The sequence below is a fragment of the Notolepis coatsorum genome, assembly GCF_963971535.1.
Source record: "Notolepis coatsorum genome assembly, chromosome: 18".
Classification (NCBI taxonomy): Eukaryota; Metazoa; Chordata; class Actinopteri; order Aulopiformes; family Paralepididae; genus Notolepis; species Notolepis coatsorum.
Window position 1 is genome coordinate 53,504,226 of NC_140182.1, and position 26,423 is coordinate 53,530,648.

General features: G+C 43.8%; 1 protein-coding gene across 1 annotated transcript in view; it reads right to left on the reverse strand.

Annotated features, from left to right (window-relative positions):
* tango6 (transport and golgi organization 6 homolog) overlaps window positions 1-26,423 on the reverse strand; it is a 150,970-nt gene that overhangs the window by 19,591 nt on the left and 104,956 nt on the right. Inside the window, exons 14-17 of the mRNA XM_084334981.1 lie at window positions 25,700-26,329; window positions 21,686-21,743; window positions 10,563-10,712; window positions 1,583-1,734 (exon numbers count right to left, since the gene is read on the reverse strand). Coding sequence (XP_084191107.1) covers window positions 1,583-1,734; window positions 10,563-10,712; window positions 21,686-21,743; window positions 25,700-26,329 — 990 coding nt within the window. The remainder of the gene's footprint in view (window positions 1-1,582; window positions 1,735-10,562; window positions 10,713-21,685; window positions 21,744-25,699; window positions 26,330-26,423) is intronic.

Sequence of the window (26,423 nt, forward strand, 5' to 3'; positions counted from 1 at the left end):
AAGAAAGAAAGATACTGGGATGAATAAACAAAATAGGAAATAAAATTTAGATAAGGTGCTACTGAGATGTTTTGGTGAGTTCTTTGTTTTTTTGTGGAAGTTGCCCTTCTTAAAAATGCATGAACATTCACTGATAATTGGTCTGTAGTGGAGTCTACAAGGTCTACATTGCCGGACCATGTAGAATCCGGACCTTGTAGACTGACATAATTCTGTGCATAGTTTAGTCTACACAGGCCATATTTCAAATAATCAAAATCTTACTTCATTCATCTTAAACATTCTTGATTTGGGGGATTGGTAGTTCCCATGAAATCTGAAGTTGTTCAAACGACAACAGCGATCCACCTTGAATTAAATCACACAGCCGAGTGAAACCTTGTTGGCTCAGTCACGAAAGGGGCTACTTAATTAATTAATCCAACCCACTTTATTTATAGAGCACATTTAAAAACAACAAAGTTTATGAAAGTGCTGTACAAGTCCCACAACATAAGATAATTATTATTTTTTTTTCTCAAAGCTTCGAATTAAAATCGAAGCTCGGCCCCGAAGCTTCGATTGCCAAAAAAAGCTTCGAAGGTCAGCCCTAGCTACAGTACCAATATATTGTCCTGTGTGTTTAACCCATCCTCACTATTTTAGGAGCAGTGGGCAGCCACAGTCAGGCGCCCAGGAACCAACAGCTCTAATGCTAGTACCAGGAGCACGTACCTAGAGACCTCTTCAAAGAGAGACTAGCCACGTCATTCCTCACGGCTTACTGCCACACCACCTCAGGAGACTAGAGCAACACATGCTCCATCCACCCCAATGAGAGATGTAGACGTTGTGACTGAATGTGGCTATTTATTTATTTATATAGAAAGGACAGGCTTTCCTGACATATACTGTAGATCCAGCTCAAAACAAGTTTGTTTGAGACGTGTCCTGCAATCTCACTGTGTTACCAACACCACCCAATTAGAAGTCCCGCCCACTTGGGAGACTGTTTTCATCCCATTGGTGCAGCTTGTAATGCGTCATCTTCCTTTGTTAAGGGTATCTTTGTATGTACCTAGCATGCATGTCATTCGGCTGCAAGCTAGCCTAGCTTAGCACAAATGAATGGAAGCGGATACGGACCAGCTAGCTTAACTGTTAGCCACTAACAACTTTCCTGGAGTTTTAAGCTAGGCTAGTGGTCTGTATCCGCTTCCATGCATTGTGCTAAGCTAAGCTAGCATGCAGCTGGATAGCTTTCTGCTGAACACAGAGAGGATATTGATATATATCTTCTTGTCTCACTCTGGAGAAGACGGTAAACACATTTCCCATAATGTTGGCGTGTTCCTTTAAACAGAGAAAGAAACTAGAGAAGAGAATGATAGAAGGAGCATCATCGATACACTTTAAATGTTGGAATTTTGATTCTGTATCGAGATCATTACCACCCCTAGTATCAAGAAGGGATACACAGAAAGACACATTTTAACTACCTGTAAACAAACAAAAAGGACTGTTCTTCTATTAAAGGTTTGACTGGCTATAAAACGCTGTTTACAGTACACAGTGACATCACAGTCAGCACACTGACACATACCTCAGTGGCCAGCGGGCCCAGGCTGTAGTCCAGTCTCTGACACAGCTCTCCCAGGTTAGACAGACAGCTGGCTCTCACCGTATGGTCCCGGTCCCTGCTGCCCTGCAGGAACACCCCAACCAGGGGACGGCCGAGGTGAGGAGCCAGCTCCCCTGGAAGACAGGAGGGGGAGAGGAGGAGAGGTGAGAAAGGGCTGACCTTTACTCAACTCACGTGCATCAAAGACGCAATTATTCAACCATTATCTGAAATGAATTATTATTATTTATTTTCTTTTATCTAACCCTAACTAACCTTATTGTCATGCACTTGTCCTAATATACTAACCTACACTGTATCACTCAACACTTTGATGAACATTGTTACTCAGCTGATTTGTGCCCTTCCTGATGACTTGTCGTACAGAACTTGTAAGTCGCTTTGGATAAAAGTGTCAGCTAAATGACTAAATGTAAATGTTTGTCAATTACACTACAATGAGGACTTTTATTCATTTATTTATTCATTAACTCAATAAATGTACACGCTGTAGGCAGATGACTTAAGTATTGCACGAACACACAATGAAAATATGTACTGCTGAATGTGCCATGTAGCGGTTATGAAGTTTATTCCAGGGAGGAATACATGTTACCAATATGTGGCTTCACATCACTTCACACACATTTTATAACATTGCTGCTGGTGTAACAACCATCAACAGTCTCTTTTTTTTTGATCCACTTTTTCTCCCATTTTTCTATATTTTCTCCCATCCCAATTTCGTATCATCCAATTCAACCCTCCCCTGTCACGAACGCTGTGTCTTGCCTCCCACAAGCCGGCTGCAATGTGGACTAAGTCATACATAGCACAAGTCCCCTCCGGTACTTGAGGTAACAGCAGTCGCATCTTTTCACCTGCGCAGCTCGATCTCTCAGTGGCGAGGAGTAACGAGTGGGAGGCTCACGCTGCCCCCGACACTTCCTGATTCTACTGCGCAGGCGCACCAACCGACCTGTAGGAGTCGCTGTCCACAACGCCCGATCCCCACCCATCAGTTTCCCACCCCCTAATACGGCCAATGTGTATTAGTATGAACGACCAGCTAAACTGAACGCAATGTGGAGCGCTGGGCTCGAACAGGCGAGCCCAGCGTCTCCGCATTCGTGGCGAGCGCCTTGCCCACTACGCCACGTAGCCGCCCAACCATCAACAGTCTCTATACATATTATAATATTACTGCTGTTGTAACAACCATCAACAGTCTATACATTTTATAATATTACTGCTGGAGCAACAACCATTAACAGTCTTTACATTTTATAATATTACTGGCGGTGTAACAAGCATTAACAGTCTCTATACCTTTTATAATATTACTGCTGAAGCAACAAACATTAAAATAAAAAGGAAAAAAAACAACGCTGATTTAGTTTGCACATAATCTCACACATGCAAAAACTCAAAACAATTTTCACATTAATTTAGTTAGTTATTGAGAGTAAATGAGTAAATGAGTTTGAATATGGCTACCAGTGATGTCATCGGGGACAATGAACCCTTGTGTTGTGTAACTTGTGTTAATTACAGCTCATCACTAACATAATTTCAGGGAGCTGTGATTAACACAATTATTATGGGCTGAGACTGTGATTTGAGGGACACAGATCATTCCCAGGTGTGCTGTTGTTGGTGAACCTCAGCAGGGTGTGACCTGCCTAGCTGACCGCTCAGGGTGTGACCTGCCTAGCTGACCGCTCAGGGTGTGACCTGCCTAGCTGACCGCTCAGGGTGCAACCTGCCTAGCTGACCGCTCAGGGTGCGACCTGCCTAGCTGACCACTCAGGGTTTGACCTGCCTAGCTGACCGCTCAGGGTGTGACCTGCCTAGCTGACCGGTCAGGGTGTGACCTGCCTAGCTAACCGGTCAGATGAACACTTACTCTCCTTAGAAAATAAACGCTGAGTCAAGACAGCCAGTACCTCTCAGCTGTTACTACTACCATTTAAACTCCCCTCTGGCTCTGTCTGCCTGTGAAAGAGAGGACAGAGAGAGAGAGCGAAAGCAAGAGCAAGAAAGATAGAGACAGAAGGAAAGCAAGAGCAAAAAACCGAGCGAGAGAAAAAGAGATATAGAAAGAAAGCAAGAGCAAGAACCCGAGCCAGAGAAAAAAAAGAGAGAGAGAGAGAGAGAGAGGGGGGGGGGGGGGGGCGAGAGATGACTGAAGCTTACTCTTGCCTGGACAGTCAACAGGCCAATAGGCTGTTCTCCATGGAGAAAAGACAGAGGGCTAGCTGACTGCCTCTCTAACACGTGTGTGTGTGTGTGTGTGTGTGTGTGTGTGTGTGTGCGTGTACTGTATGTAAAGGGAAAAAACTCCCACTTTCCTCAAAAGCAATGCAGCACTGCAGCCAGTGTCGGCATTGGCAGAAATTCAGTGCACAACTGTGTGCGTGTGTGTGTGTGTGTATTTAGACACATTGGCTGTTCCCAGGTCAGTAGTGGGTGGTAGTAATAATAGTGGGGGAGTACTAGTAGTAGTAGTAAACACAGACACACACCAAATACTCAGACCTATTCAGCTTGTCCTTGATTAACCTTTCAGGAAGCCAGCATTCTCACACAAATGTGTACGCACACACAGCTACACACACAAAAAACAGACACACACACACACACATACATAAACACACAGTAAGCGCACAAAAAATACATACACACACCCACACTCACACGAATAACACAAAGATACACACAAACCCACACTCCAGGTCAGCTCAGCTGTCCCCTCTATTCAGTGCCTTGTCTCAAAAGGTGCTTGCGGCTGTAATTTATTTAATTAAAGTGAAAACAGGTGTGTCTAACTGAGTGTGTGTGTGGGTCAGTACACTGCCTGCCTGTGCATGTGCAATTGTTCCTCTGAAAACCTAAAACAGACATAATATGGTCCTTTGTCTGAGGTACTCAATTAATGTTTATTATTATCCAATCGATGCTCATCATAGGGTAATGGGAAGCATGGTACAGTATCAAAAAAATTACCAATCGATGCTCATCATAGGGTAATGGGAAGCATGGTACAGTATAGAAAATGTTCAGGAATCATGGAACGATTGCAGAATCATCTCAATACAGACACATGTCCAAAGGCATTCTGGTGTCTCTAAACCATGGCTCTTATTAAGTCTAGGCATTATTACATGCTTGTATTATGTAAATACAAACCATGGCTCTTATTTAGTCTAGGCATTATTACATACTTGTATTATGTAAATACAAATCATGGCTCTTATTTAGTCTAGGCATTATTACATACTTGTATTATGTAAATACAAATCATGGCTCTTATTTAGTCTAGGCATTATTACATACTTGTAATTATGTAAATACAGATCATGGTTTGGGACCCCATTATTTCCTCCCCTTCCACACTGGAACCCGCCTCCATACATTCCTCTCTGGAATGTATGGACTGTAGCAAAACTACAAGTGGACTGTAGCAAAACTACCAGGATTAAAATAAACACATTATGCATCTTTCAATAGTTTCATAATGGAACATGTTTGTTGTGTCTTTCATTTGCAAAGAAATCAAATTTAAATTATTTATTTTCCAGCAGCTCTTTCTTCCTTATGACAAATAAACCTCTTGATTCTTGATTAAAACAGTTTTGGCGGGTGTAGCACACATCACATTTTAAATGAATTATTCCCTTCCCTGCTTGGCTACCCAAGAGTGACAAATAGTTTACAAACTGGGCAGTACATCAGGTAGGCAGTGTTCCTGGCTCCAAAAAGCACAGCTTAATTGATTAATCAAAGTTAATGTATTGCTTGTATCCCCCCTGTGACATCACAATGAGCAATAATCCTGAACAAGCTTGTTTAGGCTCGTTAATTTGAAGACCCTGCCACAATTGGTACAGTAAGGAGTAACCATGTAATCTTCCCCCCAGCGCCTAAAACATACTAATCCACACGTCCCCTTTAAAACAAAGTGAGCAGACGGCTCAAATAACAATACATTCTCATTTACAAACGACAGCCTGGCAGAGAAGCAGAAGTCAGGGGTGGGAGTGGGGGGGTTGTGTCTTCGACAAATACAGACTCTCTCTACTCTGACCTGCTGTCTGGCTGGCCCTCTGGAAGGCTGGCCGGACGAGGGGTCTTTCCAATCCCTCACCACGATTATAAACCCCCCGATTGTCTGGAGGAAGTGGTACGATGGCGATCTGGCACACAACAGTGCCAGCGGCAAACAACCAAAACTAGGTTTCAATACAGTGCGGTGCAGGGGGGGGGGGGGGGGGGGGGGGGGGACAGAACGCACACTGTGGCTTGTTTATGGAGCGGCGGTTAGTCCGGTTACGAGCTTAATTGCCACTGATACAAGTTAATATGGAGAAGCTACACATAGACATAAAAGATAGAATGGACACATACATGAAGAGGAACCCTGCATTATGGATTAGCAACAATCAGCTCATTCATTATGATGTCAAGCAGGCTGCTCAATGCATTACTGTGGTCGGTTATTTTTATTCTGACTTGAATCAAAAACCATATTCTTATAACATTAACCTTATTATGACTACTTTTTAAACTGACCATGACACTTTATTATTAAGGTTTTTAACTCCTGTACTTGACTCTATTTATTGTTTGGACTATCAACACTGTTGTGTTTTTAGACCTTTTTACATGATAATGCATGTGCAATGCATGGCCATGTATTTTTAGCAGCTGATGGGATATTTATCTTTTCATATGAACAAAACAATACATGGCCTATATATGTGTTTTATTTGTTTTGTTTATGTCTTGCTCTGTCTTTTGTGGTATTGTGAGAAGTATTTTATGTCACGCTGATATGTCAAGTAAAATTCCACTATGATGCATTTGGTGAATAAAAGTGATTGTGATTCTGGTTGGATGCATCATTGCGGTTGGAATGCAGAGACAAAACATCCCTCTCTGGTTAAAAACCTAGACCCCAAAATCATAATTTGTGTAATTTTTTTAGCTGGAAAATCATCTTTTTGGAATAATAACTCAGATTTGTATATGGAATTTGTTGTAAATGTGCTTTGCGATTTTTTTCATTTGAATGCCTGTGTAATTTAGTACTTGAATTGGTATACTTGTGAGGACCAGTTTGAGTTTTGCACATGGGAAGAGCAAGTGAGGACATGTTGGCCTTTCTGAAAGGGAGCCATTTTAAAGTTAAGGTTAGGAATTAACCTACTTTGAACCCTGTGTGTGTGTGTGTGTGTGTATGTGTCTTCTTTGTATGTTCACGTGTGCATGCATTAGGGGTGTAACGGTACATGTATTTGTACCGAACCGTTTCTGTATGGGACCTTCGGTTCAGTATGCGCTGTGTACCGAACGAATACACAAACGTTATTTTAACCGGAACGCAGTTGTGAAAAAAACTGAATTCAAAACTCCAAGTTGACCCCCTTCCCAAAATATAACTTGCGCAAAGGGCCGAATGTTGTTCGTTCAGCCCATGCACACCAATGAGTAATTTAGCATAGCCTCATATAGGGATGTCCCGATCCGATCACGTGATCGGGGCCGATCACGTGATTTTCCGAAGATCGGGATCGGCAATTTTTTTTTTTTTTTTTTTCTTCTTCAACAAACATGACCATGTTCACGTCTTAAACTCATACTGAGGCCTTAGTTTTGGTTTTAAATTGCATATCATCATTAATTTATTTATTGTCACACAGAGCAGAAGAATTTTGCCAAAACAAACCAATAGTATCCAGCTGCAGAACGGCAGACCCGCCACATTCTCAGACCCAAATTAAATCTTTTTTTTATTTTTTATATCCCAATTTCTCACATTACATTCACCCTGAATGTTGACGTTATCCAGGTGAAAAGTTTACTTCATAAATCATTTGATGTATAATTAAATCAAAGGAAATGCGTTTGGGTCTGAGAGTGTGGCTGGTCTGCCATTCTGCAGCTGGATACTATTGGTTTGTTTTGGCAAAATTCTTCTGCTCTGTGTGACAATAAATAAATGAATGATGATATGCAATTTAAAACCAAAACTAAGGCCTCAGTATGAGTTTAAGACGTGAACATGGTCATGTTTGTTGAATAAATAAATAAAAAAAAAAAATTAAGTAAAAAAAAAAAAAAATTGATTGGATCGGGAAATATCGGTATCGGTAGATACTCAAATTCACATGATCGGGATCAGATCGGGAGCAAAAAAACATGATCGGGACATCCCTAGCCTTAGTATGGCGAACACAAACGACAAGCCAGAGCTAGAAGAGCTACCGTGGGACTTCCGGTTTGCGACGTTCTGATGTACAGCCACATGAAAGAGCTCCCGGTCATTGAATATCAAAAAAGGAAGTAAAACAATTCAAAGCGAAATAAAAAGTGACAATCCAAGGATATAAGAGAGGAGAAAGGAGGAACACGAGAAAAGGCGAGAGAAAAACGACCCCAGAAGAAGTACAAAGGAGGACGCAGGAGATGATTCAGGCTGCCATGACACAGTAGGAAGCTAGCGTGGCGCAGTGGGCAGCTAGCATATGGGCCGGCATCCAAGCTGAAATGCAGAGAGCGTTGGCTAACCAACAGGCTAGCGCAGTAGCTAACCAGGAGCTACAAGCTAGCAAACAGGCTAACGCAATGGATATCTAAGCTAACACGCAGAACATCCAGGGCAACAGCGATGGACTCGGGGAGGAGTTGGAGAAGGGTCGGGGAATACAAGCTAACGTGGCGTTGGACCGCAGCGAGGCCTGGTCGGAGAAGGAGCTGCAAGCTAACATGGAAGTTATCACGGTGAAAATGAAGCAGCAAGGGATACAAGCTAACAGGACGTGGGGCCGCAGCAAGGCCTGGTGGGCGAGGGAGCTACAAGCTAACATGGCCAACACGCGGACTGGACTCGATGCAAGGTGGGGTGTTCGGAGGAGCATGGAGGCTGGTTCGGGAGAGGCGAAACAGACGGCCCCCGGGGGAGGGACAGGGAGACGCTGGATACAAATGGATCAACCGGGACTCGGGCACCGAGGTCGGCCGGACCATCCGCACACGAGATGCAGGCGCGGAGGTCGCCCGGGCCGGCCAAGATGCGAACACGGAGGCCACACACACCAACCGGGACCCGAGCACCGAGATCAACCGGACCAGCCAGGACTCGAATAACGAAGTCTCACACACCAAGCAGGACTCGAGCACTGAGGTCATACACACCGACCAAGATTCAATACCACATATGCATATAATTAGATAGTGAATGGAGGCAATGATTCAAGACATACTGCAGACAAAACACAGACCACTGGGAATACAGACAAGGTGAACACATTAGTTGGGGAAATGGAGACTTGACTCGGGACATATAATACAAATAATACGTACTAGACTAAACTATAGACACTAACACACAGGACACACAGCTAAGAGGACGGGGAACATGGGGAATCACATTCGGAGACCTGATCGGGAGCGCTGGAAATGTACTATCATATGAAAGATAAAAATTCAAATAAAATGTTGGACAATAATAGGGACATTGGAGAACCCCCACAGGGGACATCTCCGTCGTTATAGGAGGGGCCCTCTCCAGGAGAGCCTTACCCCTCCAACCCGCCAACAGGGGTCAAACAGGGTTAAAAGGAATTACCTGGGAAGTGCCAATTGTCTTTAGTCTTCTTTTATATTATTTCTTCAGAGTTATGTTAGAATAGCAGTTGCTTTAAATGTGCACATGGACAAATATGAAGGACAAGAATTCAAAATGTTGGACATGAAGAGAGGCTTGGAGAGCCTCCTTCGGGGGGTATCTTCGTCTCTGGGGGGGGGGGGCTTCTCCAGTGGGAGGGCTGATCCCCCTCCAAACCGCCAACCGGGGAAAGAATGCGAACCATATAATCATTTATATCCATGTAATTTTTTCTTATTGTGTTGTTAGTTTTAATTTCATAAATGTATGCGGTGATGTCGGTGACATGGGAGGTACAGTGGGTTCAGTGGGGTCGGGGGGAGGGGCCATCGTTCCGGCGGTTCGACCCGGGGGAGAGGGGGCCTTGCGTGTTGTGGGATTGGTGTGGGGGGGGGGGCGGGTTTCCTGGGGTCCTCGGCCGTCGTGGCCGGGCGGTCTGGTCTCCGGGCCGGGGAGGCACCGGGCTTGGGGTCGCGGGGGGTCGGGGGGCCATTGAGGCGTGGTGCTTAGGCCTTCTGCGGACCTGGGCTTGGGGCTCTCGTGGACCGGGGGCCTGGTGGTCGGGCGGAGGCGGGTGGGGGCTCTGGGTGCTCGGCTCCGTGCATGGTGGACCAGGATATGGGGGTGTTCTATCTCTCGGGGAGGAGGGCGGGGTTTCTCTCCTCTTACGGGGGTCTGGACGGCTGAACGAGGCCATATTCAAGGGACCCATATCTGTATGTTGTTATGTTATGTCACTGTAAATGTTGTGTTGTATGTCTATAAATGTTAAATAAAAATGTAAGTAAAAAAAAAAGAAGACCTACCGTGGTTTTTATGTACCGTTACACCCCTAGTGTGTATTTACACTCTGTGTATCTATATCTGTGTGTGTGTGTATATTGTTTGTGTATCTATACTGTGTGTATCTATATTGTGTGTATATCTATATCTGTGTGTGTATGTGTATATATATATTGTGTGTGTGTCTATATTGTGTGTGTATCTATACTGTGTATCTATATATATGTGTGTGTTTGTGTGTATGCATATTATGTGTGTGTGTGTGTGTGTATATCTATATCTGTGTGTGTATCTACAGTATATCTGTGTGTATGTGTGTGTATCTATATCTGTATGTGTGTATATAATGTGTGTGTGTATATATACTGTGTGATTCTGTGTATGTACTGTATGGCATCTATATTGTGTGTGTGTATCTAAATATGTGTGTGTTTGTATATTGTGTATGTGTGTGTGTGTGTGTGTGTGTATCTATATTGTGTGTGTGTTCGTGTGCAACATTCTGCTCACCCATAGCCCTGCTGGCTCGCATCAGGACCTCGCCTACTTTGAGACGTGTCTCCAGCGAACGCTCCTTATCGGAGGAGGGATCATGTTGGTATTCTCCCAGAAGCCTCTGCAGGATCCTCTCAGGGTAGGAGTCCGCTAGCACGGCCAGGCCTGTAGAGGACACAGAGGACATGAGACAAGATTAGGACTTCAACTAATTAGTTTTGCCCTCTTTTGCTGATGTGCTGAGTATGAAGCACCACACAGACAAGTCACAGGACCTCGTGCACCAACGGACTTACGACAAAGGTTACGAGCCAATTTCATCGCAGCTCCACTTACGACCTTTTCGGGCAGATTTTGGCATTCACGGACGGTTCCTTCTCGGGATTCGCTCGTAGCTAAGAGCAGGATTTACGAGTGTGGAAGAGCAGTCGTAAGTCGGACAGACTGGTGTGTGACGTGTTCTCAAGGGCTTTATTTGGGATAAATCAAGGTGATTGCGTTCACATAGATTCTACAGACATCCTCGGAATTAAATAATTATAATAATAATAATAAATACGACAATCTTTGTCTCATTAAAAATTACGTTTTACATTTACAGAAGGCAAACAAACATCAACGAGGCATCGTGATGTCCGAAAATAAATAAAAGCACTACACCAACACTGGAAATGACAGTGAATGAATGAATAAATAAATTAAATAACTAAACCCAATCGCGCAGATATAGCTATAGTGGAATAGAATGGACACATCTACATTCTGCTCTCAGCACACCCCATTCCTTTCATAGGCTATATATTTGCCATGTTCTCTGTTGTTATTATTTATTGTTGGTTTTATTTGTATTTTTCAGCGCTGGTGGACGGTCGGGCTGAGATGTCATGTTCTACAGTATGACTTACTACTATATGGTCTTTATACCTGTATCACTGTACATATTAATACTACAACTCTGTACATGCATCTGATGAGCACTATTACTCAGTAGTATTTATATATTCTATACCCAGTTTAATCACCTGTGCATTGTATGTTACTATTGCACTTTACTGTTACATTTGTACTCTGGTTAGATGCCAAACTTATTTTGTACTTGCTGTACTTGCATATGTGCTGTATCATATGATGACAATACATTTGAATCTAATCTAATTTTGATCAGTCGCAAATGTACAGAAATGCTGTCCCTTCGACTCTTAAACCATTAGATTCTGCTTATCATTCTGCTCTTAGATTTATCACTGGTGACAGATACGACACACACCACTGCATATTGTATGAGAAAGTGGGTTGGTCTTCTCTGGCAGATCAACACTGGTATTTATTTATCCTTAAGGCCATTAACGGGAAATTACCTCCTTGTCTCACATCACTACTAGTTTGGAACACTAGACCCTATATGACACGCTCAAATTATTGGCTTACACTGGAGGTTCCCCATACAGTATACAGACCCAACTTGGAAAATCTGCCTTTCATTATAGTGCCCCTACTACATGAAACTCTCTTCAGCTCTCGCTGAAGATAAAACTACCTATAATGCAAGGGAAGTTTAGAGACTTTAGGCATGGACATGGTGGTGGTTGGATTGGGGGGCGTGTAGCATTATGGGTGGTCTGGGATGGCACTGGGACCTTTGGGGTGCTGTGGGGGTTGTGGTGGGTTTTTCATGCAGGGGGTCCCTGGGGTGTCAGTGGGTTGGGGGAGTTTGATGGTGGGGACGCCTGTTGCTTAATAACAGCGGAACAGTGCAAAAATGCTTCCGCATTCGTCACCGCACGCCACTACGGTAATGCGCCTTTCATTTTCCTTCGCCCAGGTGCGTGCACCGGCGGCGTGCTCGCTCAGGTGCGTGCGCCGGCGTGCTCGCGAGGTGCCCGCGCATGCGCATGAGATCCCGCCTTGGTTCGACACATATAACACATTATTGGTTCAATTTGGTTACATATTAACACGCTTTGGCGCTTTGGTTCAATTTGGTTAATCACCATACACGTGATGGACGCAGCAGGCGATCACTCCTATTGTTATTCAGCTGCGCCGAGGTACATGATTGATTGATTGATTGATTGAGCAACATGAGCTAACTGCTGAGCTAACATGGAGCTAACACGCAGCTAACTACTGAGCTAACATGAGCTAACTGCTGAGCTAACATGAGCTAACTGCTGAACTAACATGGAGCTAACATGCAGCTAACTGTACATGATTGATTGATTGATTGATTGATTGATTGAACATGGAGCTAACATGAAGCTAACTACTGAGCTAACATGAGCTAACTGCTCATAGTCTCCCAGTCCCTCCACTCTGCAGTAAACAGACATCACTGATATAGAGTGTCTGGTCAGTAACATGGGTCTAGAACCCACCTCACCCCTGCCCACTTTGACAACCTAGGATGGCTTAGAGAAGACGACAGAGGCGTAGTACATTTTCCTTTTTGAAAATCATCTGACATGAAGATGGAACACATTTTTGTTGTTAATATTATTTATATTACTGGTAGTTCATACAAGACTTTCTTTGTAAAATGTGTCATAATGACTGTAGCATTTGTGTGTGTAACGTACACTGTAAAAAATAAATGTTTTTTCACAGGAAATTCACTATTATTTTACAGATTACTTTTGTTTTTCTACTTTAAGTGTAAATGCCATACAAATATAGTAAATTACCTTTTATCAAAATATTAACCATTAAATAAAGGTTGTAATTCCTTCATAGTTAAATACAGTAGAGGTTGCATACTTCATTATCTAAAGATGGTAAGTTAGAGTGTTGTGTTCACTCATAGTTAAAGACTGTAGAGGTTGAGTACTTCATTATCTAAACATGGTAAGTTAGTTAGAGTGTTGTGTTCAGTCAGACAGTAGACAAGTAGAGGTTGAGTACTTTATTATCTAAACATGGTGAGTTAGAGCAGTGGTTCCCAAAGTCGGGGTCGCGACCCAAAGGTGGGCCGCGAACAGCCACGGGTGGGCCGCGAGATGATTAAAAAATAAAAATAAAAAAAAATATATATATATATTTTTTTGTCAGACCACTGAACTTAGAAGCAGGCCAGGACAGTGTTTCTAGTTCTATTCTAAAATTCTATTCTATTGTATTCTAAAATGTGACTATATGGTTTTATATTAACTTAATAAATAAACAAAAACGAAAAATCTACTTATTTCAACGAACATTTCAAACTAAATAACAGATTATGCACATAAAACGCTGAAAACAACCGAAGCAACAATAGTATTTTAATGAGGCTATTATTATTATCATTATTATTTTGCAACAAGTTAGCCCTCTCATAAATAGCACATATAAATGAATAACTAACTTGAACTAACTTAATAGGATTGAAGTGATATTTGGCTTAAAAAATCGGTCGCCTGGCAAAAAAAAAAAAAAAGAAAAGCCTGACGATGTGCATTGGGCCGCGGCTCTCTGACGCCTTATTTTCTGGGCCCTGGCCTGAAAAGTTTGGGAACCCCTGAGTTAGAGTGTTGTGTTCATTCATAGTTAAAGACAGCCGAGGTTGAGTAGTTTCTTCTGATATTCCATAGTAAAGTACACGTTAACGTTACAATGTGTTGTGTTCACAACACTGTTTAGTTAAAGACAGCCGAGGTTGAGTAGTTTCTTCTGATATTCCATAGTAAAGTACACGTTAACGTTACAATGTGTTGTGTTCACAACACTGTTTAGTCTGACGACGCGTCGCGAAGTACACGTTAACGTTACAATGTGTTGTGTTCACAACACTGTTTAGTTAAAGACAGCCGAGGTTGAGTAGTTTCTTCTGATATTCCATAGTAAAGTACACGTTAACGTTACAATGTGTTGTGTTCACAACACTGTTTAGTCTGACGACGCGTCGCGAAGTACACGTTAACGTTACAATGTGTTGTGTTCACAACAGCGTTTAGTCTGACGACGCGTCGCGATAATATACTATATTCGCGAAGTACACGTTAACGTTACAATCGTCGCGATAATATACTATATTCCATAGTAAATTACACGTTAACGTTACAATGTTGCGTTGTGTTCACTCATAGTTAAAGACAGTTGTGTTCACTCATAGTTAAAGACAGCCGAGGTTCCAAGTGATTTGTTGCAATGTACGCGGAAATGCCATAGCATTTGTCTAAGCGGCGTGAAAAGAAAGGCGCTTTACCGTAGTGGCGTGCGGTGACGAAAGCGGAAGCATTTTTGCACTGTTCCGCTGTTATTAAGCAACATGCGGTGGGGACTGGTGGGTTGGAGCCTATGGCGCCTATGCAGTGGCGTTGCGCAATATGTCGGGGCCCCCCCGCAGGTCAGACCATGAGGCCCCGCCCACTCCCCTAAATCAATAATAAAGTGAGAACATTTAGCAAATTCGAGACACATATTCGGTTGCAAAAAGGTGTCCCACGGTCTCCCCTATGGCCGTGAATATTTTCATGCGGATCGGAATCACGGCGCGCCCGTGGGACACTTTTCCGTTTCGGCGAGTTTATTCCACGCTTTCAGCTTTCCTTTTCTAAGCATTTTCGGGGCTACATGTGAATGAGTAAAAGTTGCGGCACGCCCAGATGTACCCACGGTAGAAAGCTCGCGTGGAGCCCATAATAGGCTCACTTAATACAGCGTTTTTAAAATCATGCGAAATTTTCAGGGTCGCGAGCCGACCTTTCCCCTCGTTTTCGATGATGGAAGTGATTTAGGAAAAGCTTCGGCACGCCGAGAGGTACCCGTGGATTTAATCTCGCGAGGATCGGGGCAATATTCGGCCCGTGGGAGCACTCGCGAACCATGTACTAAAAAATAAGATAAGTGATATAATAATAATAACAACAACAACAACAACACTCTCGTTCACTAGAGGAGACCACTGCCCAACTCCGCGCTCTCACGCTCAGCTCTGCGGAGCGACACAAACAATGTAACCGTTTTGATGCATACATGTAACCTGTAGTAGCATACTGGTTATGGCGAATAAAACGTTCTATTCTTCTAACCTGTCTGCGGCTGTAGCGTGGCTGGGGGCCTGGCTGGGCTGTGGACGCGGCGCGGCGGCCGACCTGGGTGGGTAGCTTGCCGATGCATTCTTCAGTAACGTTAGAGTCAGTATACCTTTGCTGCCTGCTGGAACAATGATGTTCTTTTTCGTAGCTTTGCCGTCTCCTGTTCGGCTTTCGCTCTCATCTCGTTTTTCTAAGCACCGCCGCTTGCTTGGATATTTGCGGCATTTTTACCGGCGCCTTCCCGCTGTGTTTTGAACGCTGCCAATGAACATTAGTTATCAGCCTAGCCCTATCGCAGGTGAGCAAATCATAGCAGGGAGGGGGGGGGGCCCCGCCCTCTGCGCGAGATGCATCCAGCTGCAGCCCCGCAGACCATACTGGGCTCCACTGTCTGCGCCCTGTTCGCGCGCGTTAGGAAATCTAAGAGGATAGTCTACAGTGGGGGCGGGGCCCCCTAAGCTCCGGGGCCCCCCGCATTGTCCGTGGTGCTGCATGTCTTCTCATTTGACCACTGTTGTGTCTGTCTGCTTGAGTGTTTGGAGTCGTTGCCTTGCTGCGTGGCTCCTTTGGCGTGGCTGCAGGTCCTGGAGTTTGGGAGTGGGGGCGTGGGCGTTTGCTGGTTTCCTCCTGGTGGCGAGGTTGCTGGGACCGGGGGAGAAGGAGCAGCCTGCGGGGTTGGCATCCCCGTCGCCCGCCCCATCGCCGTGCGTGGCACGCGGGCTGTTTGTGTTTTCCTTCGGTCATCATGACATGCTTTATCAGGGGTTGTGTCTTGGATGGGGATGTGGTGGGGATTGAAGTGTGTTGTGTTTGGGGACTGGCTGTTTTGGGGGGGTTCACATGCCTTCAAGCAACATTGTACTCAGGGCCGCCCCAGGGGGTGTGCGAGCAGTGCAGTCGCACAGGGCCTCGCGGGAAGGGGGGCCTCGCACTTTTTTTTTAATTTTTTTTATTATTTTCTTTTTATTTGTAATTCTTTTTTGCGAGGCCCTTTTTCATCACAAACCTAAAATCTAGTTTTGCTTATATGCTTATATATTTCACATTAGACACGTTTGTAGAATGTTCCTGGCTCTGCACTATTCTCTATTGGAGCTCTGGGGCTCTGCAGATTGGTTTCAAGAAGGGAGGGGTTACATCATGTGTATGCCGGCGTGCGTCAGCTGCGTTTGACGATTTCGCGCGTGCAGCTTTGGAGGTTATGCTTAGTTATGCCAGCCAAAACGAAGAGGACGGTCATTCGGCAGATGGACTGAAGATGAAAGTTGTTGCATGTTAGACAGTTCAGTCAGGCTAGCCATCCCGGCTAAAAGCAGGGACAGCTAGTTAGCTTTAGCTACGTTATAATATTGAGTGCTAACGTGTGGTTCAGTCGGGATAGCCATGATGATGTCGGCTAGTAGCTAGCTTAGCTAAAGGCTAACTAGCGTTAGCTAACCTAGAGAGAGCGCGTGCAGCATTGTTATGCCAAGATGAAGAGGACGGTCATTCGGCAGATGAACTTCGTCAACTCCACGCGGTTGTCTCCATCCTCTTGGACGTTTGGTGAGTTTTTAATGCACTCTATTCTATTCCCGCCGTGGATATATCTCTCTCTCTCTCTCGGGAGCCAAACGGGCCGGCTAGCTGTTGTAGTAGCTAACAGTGTGTGGCCTGGTGTCAGCACCTGGTGCGAGGGAGGTGAGCTTGGTGTTTCATTATGAGAATATCTCCATGCTCAAGTCGGCTATAGTCCGCAAGGGACTTGTTGCCGGCACCGCTATGGTAAACACCACTCTGTAGTGGGACGTGTATTGCCTTCTTTTTCCCTTCCCTCTTCGGATGAGAAGAGGAAAACACAGCGGCTGTCTGAAGTGTTGGCCTGTATTGCTTTTCTCACGTTGTACAGTTTTTCAGTGGTAGCCGCATAGCTTGCTTCTGTGTTAGCTAGTGGTTAGCGATAGCCGGGTTGAGCTAACTGTTAGCCAGTTAGCTGTTTAGCTACGACGTTAGCTGCTCGTTTTCGCTCGGCTGGGAACGTTAGCTTGATGCTATCAGTTAGCCTAGAGTTAGCTGTTAGCTTGTGCTACGACCATTGACATTAGCCGTGAGAATAGCAGGCCCTGGCACTCTGACTACGACATCATCTTTGACAGAAGATGTAGTCGGGCCTGCACCATGACAAGGCTCCGGCCATAGCTTCTTTTTGTCCCGCCAGCGAGAGGCCTTTCGTCAACGTGGACACCTGTGTTGCGGCCTTTCGCCCTGCGTTCCTTGGTGCAGGTAAGATGTCCATTGGACATTACCCCACTCTTCCTTCCTTCCCCTCCCGAATGTTTTGTTAATAACGATGTTTTTTTCCAGGCAAAACACATGTTACTTCACAACATTTGGAGATACGACATGTGCTGTGTGTGAATTGTCTTGGTCGTTTGTGTAGCTTGGGTAGCGTTGGCCAAAGCTGTGTGTGGCCTGGTGTCAGTACCTGGCTACTCTATTTGCAGTTAGCCTATTTAGCTGATGTCGGCCATTGGCTCATTGCTACTTTGTTTTCTCTGGTATAGACCCTCTTCTCTTTGGATTTAAGTGTTGATCTTTGTCCTTTTGGATCTATGTATATTCATGTTGCCTTTGTGAAGTTATCTTTTCCTTCTGTTTTGTTCTTCCATTAAAAGTTGAATATCCTTTAGGGGCTCAAAGGGGCGTTGCTTATCTCTCTCATACATGCTCTCTCTCTAACACACACACACACAGACATGCTCTCTCTCTCTAACACACAAACACACATGCTCTCTCTCTTTCTAACACACAGACATGCTCTATATCTCTCTCTAACACACAAAATGACATGCTCTCTCTCTATATATTTCTCTCTCTTTCTAACACACATACATGCTCTCTCTCTAACACACACACACAAACAGACATGCTCTCTCTCTATCTCTCTGGCCTTGCTCTGGTGGAGGGTCAGGGGCATTGCCGGGTCTGTGCAGCGATAACACTGTATATTGACTGTAGAAGTTCAAGTTTCAAGTTTCTTTAATATTTGTCATACAGAAGTACAGAATACTTTTATACAAAATGCTTCTTACTGTTACGCTCCAGAGACTGTGCAAGACAAGATAAGTATGAAATAAAATAACATAGTAAAATTAGAAGTAAAAAAATTAACTTTTTGACTCACCGGCCAGTGGCGGGTAGATGGGAAGAGTCTACCCGCCAAGCATATTTCTTACCTGCCAATATATATTTTATATATACAATTTATATTTAAATAAAATATATATTATATAATCATACTTGTAGTTGTATTATCTGCGAGACATCGCCACCACGCAATAAGTCAAAATGCTTGCTATCTGCAAACAGCTCCACTGTCTGTTTTGGCTGTGTTGCTCTTCTAGAAAAATAATCCTTTCAGGGTTGCCTATTGAAATACTGTACACTTTCCTACTGTACACTTTCCTGATTAATTGAAATGGGGGACCCTGATGTAAACAAGACGAAAGTCTTTCTCTGGTCTGCATCCCCTTAACAATTGTGTGTATTGAGCTGTACTGTATTGTACCCATTCTGCAATCTGTTAATAAAGTTTTCAATCAATCAATCAATCACACCTCCAGTACAGAAACATTGTTTGAGTTTGCGTGTCAGGTAGACCATTGATTGACAGTCGAGTCTGCCAATTACATCACATCGCTTGCACTCCGGTGCTGCAGCTGGACCCATTGCCCACCTCTGCTGTTGATAACGCTAGCCAAGTTATTATACACACAGATACACAGTGGGCCAGTGACTTTGGTGTAGGGGTGTAACAATGCATCGATCCTAAGGGGGAAATTCAACTGCATCGATTTGAAAATGTTAGAATAGATTATCGCAATTTGAATGTGTACACGTTATGTTATTGTCATGTCCGTTACAGCCAACACACCGACATACGCTACTGCATCAACGTTATGATTAACAAAGCAAGGCATTCGTTTTGTTGCATTAACGTTATATTACTATTGCTATCGATAAATCTAGGTGTTCTAAAATCTATTGCTATTGGTAAGAGAGACTATAATAAGTTGGTGTCTCGGAAAACGAGAGCCCTGATCGCGGAGTTTCAGGAAGTAAACAAGAAAAATTAGAGCTTCCGATTGGTCATTTGCTTTATTTCCCATGAAACCAGTCACTTCACTCTACTGTGATTGGACCGTTGGCTTGAGTGCAATGTGGGACTTGTAGTTTTTTAACGATCTCGCAGCGGAGGAAAAAAAAGACGAGAGAGGCTATAATCTGTATTCGCACAGCGTGCGCGTAATTGATTTTTACCGTTCGCATACAAATATTTTTAGGGGCCTGCTTATGAACTACACGTCTACACGCCACACGGCGGGCAGCCCTCTAAGTGTCATGCGCCAAAGGTAAAAACAGACCGCCCCTGGCGGGCGGCGGGCTTTAGTTTCGGTCCCTGCGTGTGGGTGTGTGTGCTGTGTGCATTTGATGGTTGTTGCATAGTGTTTATTGTTCGTTTAGCAGCCTGATGGCCTGGGGATAGAAGCTTCTTCTGAGTCTTTCTGTGCTCGCCTTAAGACTCCGGTATCGCTTGCCTGACCGCAGCAGTTCAAAGAGGCAGTTGTTCGGGTGGCTCGAGTCCTTAATAATTCTCTTAGCCTTCCCCTTGCACCGCTTGTTGTAAATGTTCTGGAGGGTGGGAAGCCCCCCTCCAATTGTGCGTTCGGCTGAACGTGTCACTCTTTGTAGTCTGCTACGGTCTTGTGCAGTGCTATTCCCAAACCAGGAGGTGATGTTGCCGGTCAGGATGCTCTCTATTGTACATGAGTAGAAGTTCCTAAGGATCTTCTGACTGACTTGGAACTTCTTTAGGCGCCTGAGGAAGTAGAGGCGTTGTCGTGCCTTCTTCACAACACTGTCAATGTGTGTGGTCCATGTCAAGTCCTCGGATATGTGGGCTCCGAGGTACTTGAAACTGTTCACTCTCTCAACCGGTGCCCCGTCGATGCTGAGGGGGCTGTAGTCCTTGACCCCCGACCTCCTGAAGTCCACAATCATCTCTTTTGTTTTGCTGACGTTCAGGGAGAGGCAGTTCTCCTGACACCACTGTGACAGCTCTCTCTCGCTCTCTCTCTTGCTATATGTTGACTGCATCATGCCCAGCCTCGGGCAGCGCTATTATTTAAGAATATGTTGACTGTATGAAAATTTTGATTTTTTTACCGTTTGGGGGGGGGGGGGGGGGGGGGGGGGGGGGTGGGGTACCTCGCGTTTAAATCTTGCACAGGGCCTCGCATTTCTCCCAGGCGGCCCTGATTGTACTTATTGTACTTATTTTATGCCTATTCTTATGTAAGGGACATATGACCTGATAAAATATATCGGGTCAATATGGTTGTGAAATATGTATTGGTCACTATGGTTGTGAAATATGTATTGGTCACTATGGTTGTGAAATATGTATCTTAGTCTAGGGCTGTCCCCGACTAAGGATTTGGATGGTCGACTAGGATTGGCCAAAATTTCCCGTTAGTCGCCTATTGGTCGACTTAAAAAAATTAAAATAAAATAAAAAAGTATAATATTTTTAAACTTTTTTTTATTTTTTATCATTCCATTTGGGCTGTGGGGGGTGCTTAATGTCTGAAGGAGTCGACTGAAGGCTTCATGTCCTCTGCAAAAGCATGCAATTGGTCCACTGATGGATACATCTTGATATTTATCTAGTCTAGTGTGTTCATTAGATGGGTGAAATCCTCTTTCAGTGCCTCTGTGCCTGTTTTCGTAGGCAGTTAGCCTCTGGTATGCGTGCCATTAGCGTTAGCCACGCTTCTAGGACTCTTATTTTGGAAAGAATGATAAAAAAATTTATAAAAAAAATATATATATTTTTTTTTTTATTATATTCGACTAAGAGGTTGGCCAGTCGACTACGGCTCCTTTCGGCCGATTAGTCGACTAATCGATTAATAGGGGTCAGCCCTAGTATCGTCGATATGGATGTGAAATAGGCATCGTCAATATGGTTGTGAAATATATATCGGTCACTATGGTTGTGAAATATGTATTGGGTCGATATGGTTGTGAAATATGTATCGGTCGATATGGTTGTGCCTAAACAAATTAAATAAAAATACCGGAGATTACCTTGAATAGCAGACAGGTAGACAAATGAGTCCTCGTGCTCCAAGTTCTCCAGGAAGAGCTGGGAAAGACACACCACGCATGTCAACAAGACGACTACTGATAAGTAATACATGTGACATGTCAACAAGACTACTACTGATAATTAATACATGTGACATGTCAATAAGACTACTACTGATAAGTAATACGTGTGACATGTCAATAAGACTACTACTGATAATTAATACATGCGACATGTCAATAAGACTACCGATAATTAATACGTGTGACATGTCAATAAGACGACTACTGATAAGTAATACATGTGACATGTCAATAAGACTACTACTGATAAGTAATACATGTGACATGTCAATAAGACTACTGATAATTAATACATGTGACATGTCAATAAGACTACTACTGATAAGTAATACATGTGACATGTCAATAAGACTACTACTGATAAAGATGTTTTGTTATGTCACAGTAGACTGTGTTCAGTCAGTGTGTTCACGTTAATATATGTTTTGGAACAAAACCGTACACATTGTACCTTTAACCATTGTATGTATTTTTCTTGCGAGGACCCCAGGAAGACTAGTGGTCAATAATTTAACAGCTAATGGGGATCCTAATAAAACTTAATAAAACATAAACATGTATCACTATACAATAATCTCCACTCTCCCTTTTGGGAATACAGTGTCACTTTCTAAATGAAAAATACTGATTCCAGTACTAGCATGAGTCTTTCTACTGAAAGAAGCACACAGGCCGAAAACTATGGCACAACACGGAATATGATGAAAAGCACAAGAGGACCAATATCAAAGAGAATAATCCAAACACTCTCCACCCCTAGGTACCAGGCCCTCGGGCGAGGATGGGTGAGGGGAGGAAGGGAGCTTTTGGTGGAGGAGAAGAGTGGGCAAAGCCCCCCCCCCCCACCCCTGGATGCGTCTGAATAAAAATAAAGCTTGGGTAAGGGTGGGGGTTCAGTGGAATTCCTCTAAGATTCTTAGCAGCAGTGGGTTGTTGGGGAACCAGTTTAATACCCATGTACACCAACCCAATACCTGCTCTACATCCATTCAACAATGATGCTCCCACTGCTAGACATAGTATATGAAAATAGCAACAAACATCCATTCAACAATGGTGCCCTCTAAAAACAAATCAGAATCAGTCCTTAACACAGAGCTATAGAGCAAGTGTGGGAATTTGGGAATCTTGCGATTCAAATTAGAATTCTTGGAGTAACAATCTGTTCTTGAATTCATCATTATTATTATCTAGGCAATTTTATAAGATTAGATTCCAGATATACTGTATATATTGTGCAAGTATTTCTGGGTATACTATCTGTAGGATTTAGCGAGCTAATGATATTTCTAAGTTCATGAGAAAGTCAAAACTATATAAAAAAGACTCAAAACTGGACAACCGATTTTATATGTATTTTTTTTTTATTGGAAAATGATGAACAAACTGAAAATGTTATCTTATCTAAATGATGGGGACATAATTTTCAGTTGAAGGTAATAAATCGCAATGTATCACAATATTGTGACTCTAGTATTGTGATAATATCGTATCGTGGGGCCTCTGGCGATTCCAATTCCTAGTTGAAACCATATCAAAAGTAGATTTTTGACATTTGTGAATCGATTTTTTATCTTAGAAGATTTGTCCTCCCATCCCTACAATAGAGTTCCTCACATGTTAGTACAAGTATCCACATAACTATTTTAGTACAGAAAATGGCATTTGAACTGGAATTGGGACAGATATTGAGTAGTAAAGCTCCAACACGACTACGCCCCACTGCTATAAACACAACTAGACCCAGAGGAAACGCTGAGATCCCTATATGAGCAGGTGGTGATGTGATGGAGGAGAATGGGAGAGGACGGATGAGTAAAGATGGAGGGGGTGGGTATGACATCCCCCAGGGTAGCACTGGTGGGGGGTCTTCTGGATGAGTAGGAGGCTATGTGAGTGTAAGCAGGTGGGGACAGAGAGGGACGATGGATAAAGGGGCCCCCTGTAAATATGGGTGGGACAAAAAGGAGAAAAGGAGTTATGGCTGAGAGGAGATATTCTGAATATTAAGGTATAGCATCATTGATCCATGCAAGGGTATGGATTTCTACAATACCGTCATAAACAATATAATACAATCGTTAAACTATACTTTCTACTGAACGCACAGAGAGGAAATTGGTATCCATCTTCTTCGTCTGACTCCAGAGAAGACTGTACGCGTATTTCTCATAATTGCCGTGTTCCTTTAAGCTAATCTAAAAATGGTAATATAAAGATTATGTGATTAAAACATTTATTAGAATAGACCCTTTTAAATGAAAAAGTACCATGACAATATGTATTACGAAAAAAAATACAACACTGTCATTTGCACTGGAAAAAAAACAATACAGCCACTATCATTATACAGTAAAAAGTAAAAACAATATTGTGATGTCATATTTTGACCATACCACCCAGTCCTAAAAGGAGGAATTGAAGGGAAAAAAAGTCCCAAAAAAGATTAAGATTCTGTGATCTGAAATATTCTTTCCCCCTTTGTATTTGGATAGATAAAAGGGGGCCTGTTATGATGGGGGGGGGGGGGGTATTTAAAGTGCAGCACAGAGCGAGAGAGGGGGTTCTCATTATAGAGAATAGCAGATGAGTCCGAATCCCTGCCTTGCTGACCATACCACCTTAACAAGTCCCCACAGACCCCATATATCACTATCCTCCTCAGACCCCCTGTGGCTCTGGTTGCTTCAGCCATCTCATTTATTAAACATTTTGTTTTAACTCTGCTCACTCAAACACATGCAGAGAGTACTAGTAGGGGAGGAGGAGACAAAAGCAGCTACCTGCTATTGTTGAATGTGGAACAGCAAATTCACCATCATCTGTTGGTTCCTTCTGTAAGAAACTTGCTTTTGTTTATACTCACGTTTACCATTGTTGTTCTATAATCTACAAGCGGAATACATTTCCTACCTCGTGTAACTGTTTTCTTTGCTCTCACACCATCTGTGTGTTAAGTTTCACTTTCTGCAAAGTTTTAATGAGTCTGACAGCCTTTGATTGACAGGCAGTTAAGCTGCTAGATTTTGAGGGAGATCATATATAGACCAATCAATTGTACACACCCTATGTTTGTGTTCTATGTTACCCCCATGCTTGTGGCGTGCATGTGCGTCCTCATGGGCATGCTGGAAGACCAAGCGGTACACAATTCAGAGACTTATTTTCTTCTACTATGCGCTGTATCACTAATTTCACTAGTGGTCAAAAAGTCCATTGGATACCTTTAAATTGATGTATTATAAAGTATGTATTTTATGATTATGCTTTGAATTTTATGAAAATGTAATTTTCTAATTAATACATTTTATGTTTATACCTTGGTTTTATTGTTCTCCTCTAGAGTGCTTAGTGAATAGTTTTTAAATGATTAAACTTCCGGGGCGGCCCGGGTAGCGCAGCGGACTAAGCGTCTGTCTACCACCGCAGAGACACTGGTATCGAATCCAGCTGTCAGCGGTGCCTCCGGCTTGGCCGGTCGTCATACTGACACAATTGGCAGTGTCAGCGGGAGGGAAGCCGGTGGGTGGTAATCTGGTCGTTGTAAACAGCGACTCCTACAGGTTGGTCAGGGCGCCTGCACAGCGAGGAAGGGATCTGGGTGAGGTAGTGTGCCCTCCCACGTGTTACACTCACCCAATGAGAGTCCTCGCTGCCAGGTGAAAAGAGGCTGCTGGCTGTCTCCTATGTATCGGAGGAATGTGATAGACTTCAGGGCTCCCTAGACCGGCAAGTAGGGGACAAATGCGCGCAACAACCAGGAAGGGGAGGGGGGAATTGGCATAACGACTAAATTGGGATGGGAGGAAAATACAAGAAAAATAGGAGAAAAAGTGGATGACATTTTTTTTTATTAAACTTCTGCAACTACCCCAAATCTAACCAGAGAGAACCAGCTGTTTTAAGATAAATCAAACTATAACAACCCACCACGAGGAGCTTCTCCTGGGCTGGGACGGTCTGCGCGTCGCCCTCCTTCACCATCCGTGTCAGGGCCCTCAAGGCCACCGCTCTGGTCGGTACTTCGGGGTCACACGCCTCCAGCAGCCAATCAGAAAAGCCCTTGGAAGGAGGACGGGCGGGGTCACTGGGGTCAGATATTTGCCCTCTTCCTCCCGCTTTGCTTATTTCTGGTACGGACCCTCTGTGTGCCGGTCCCCTGGGCGGCTTAGTGTGCCTGGTATGTGTCTGGAGTTGAGCGGTGTGTTGGCCCTGGGGGCTTCTGACAGGACCAGGGTTCTCGGTCTGTTGCACTTGGGCTAGGCTCACTATTTTAGGTGAATGAGGGTTCGCTTGTGAGACCTGGGAGTCTGTGGTTAGAGGTCGTCTTATATTTGGCTTTTTCTTAGAGGGCAATTTATTGGCATTCTGTGGTCCGGGGTCTCGGGAGCACTGGGTGGTGGAATGCGGCAGGTTTTGGGGCTGGAAGGCACCACGCGTGGCAATGACGGCTCGCAGGTCAGACGCCAGCTCCTGGATGAATATCTCCGGGTGCTTCTGGGATAGCTTCTCCAGCAGTGGGAGAAGCCTTGACATGGAGGAAAAGTCCTCAGCACTGAGCTATGGAAAGAAATAAAAGGAAAAAAAGAGAGCGAGAGAGAGCCAGAGAGCGAGAAAGAGAGACGGACAGAATAAAAGTGATTGATGCAGACGT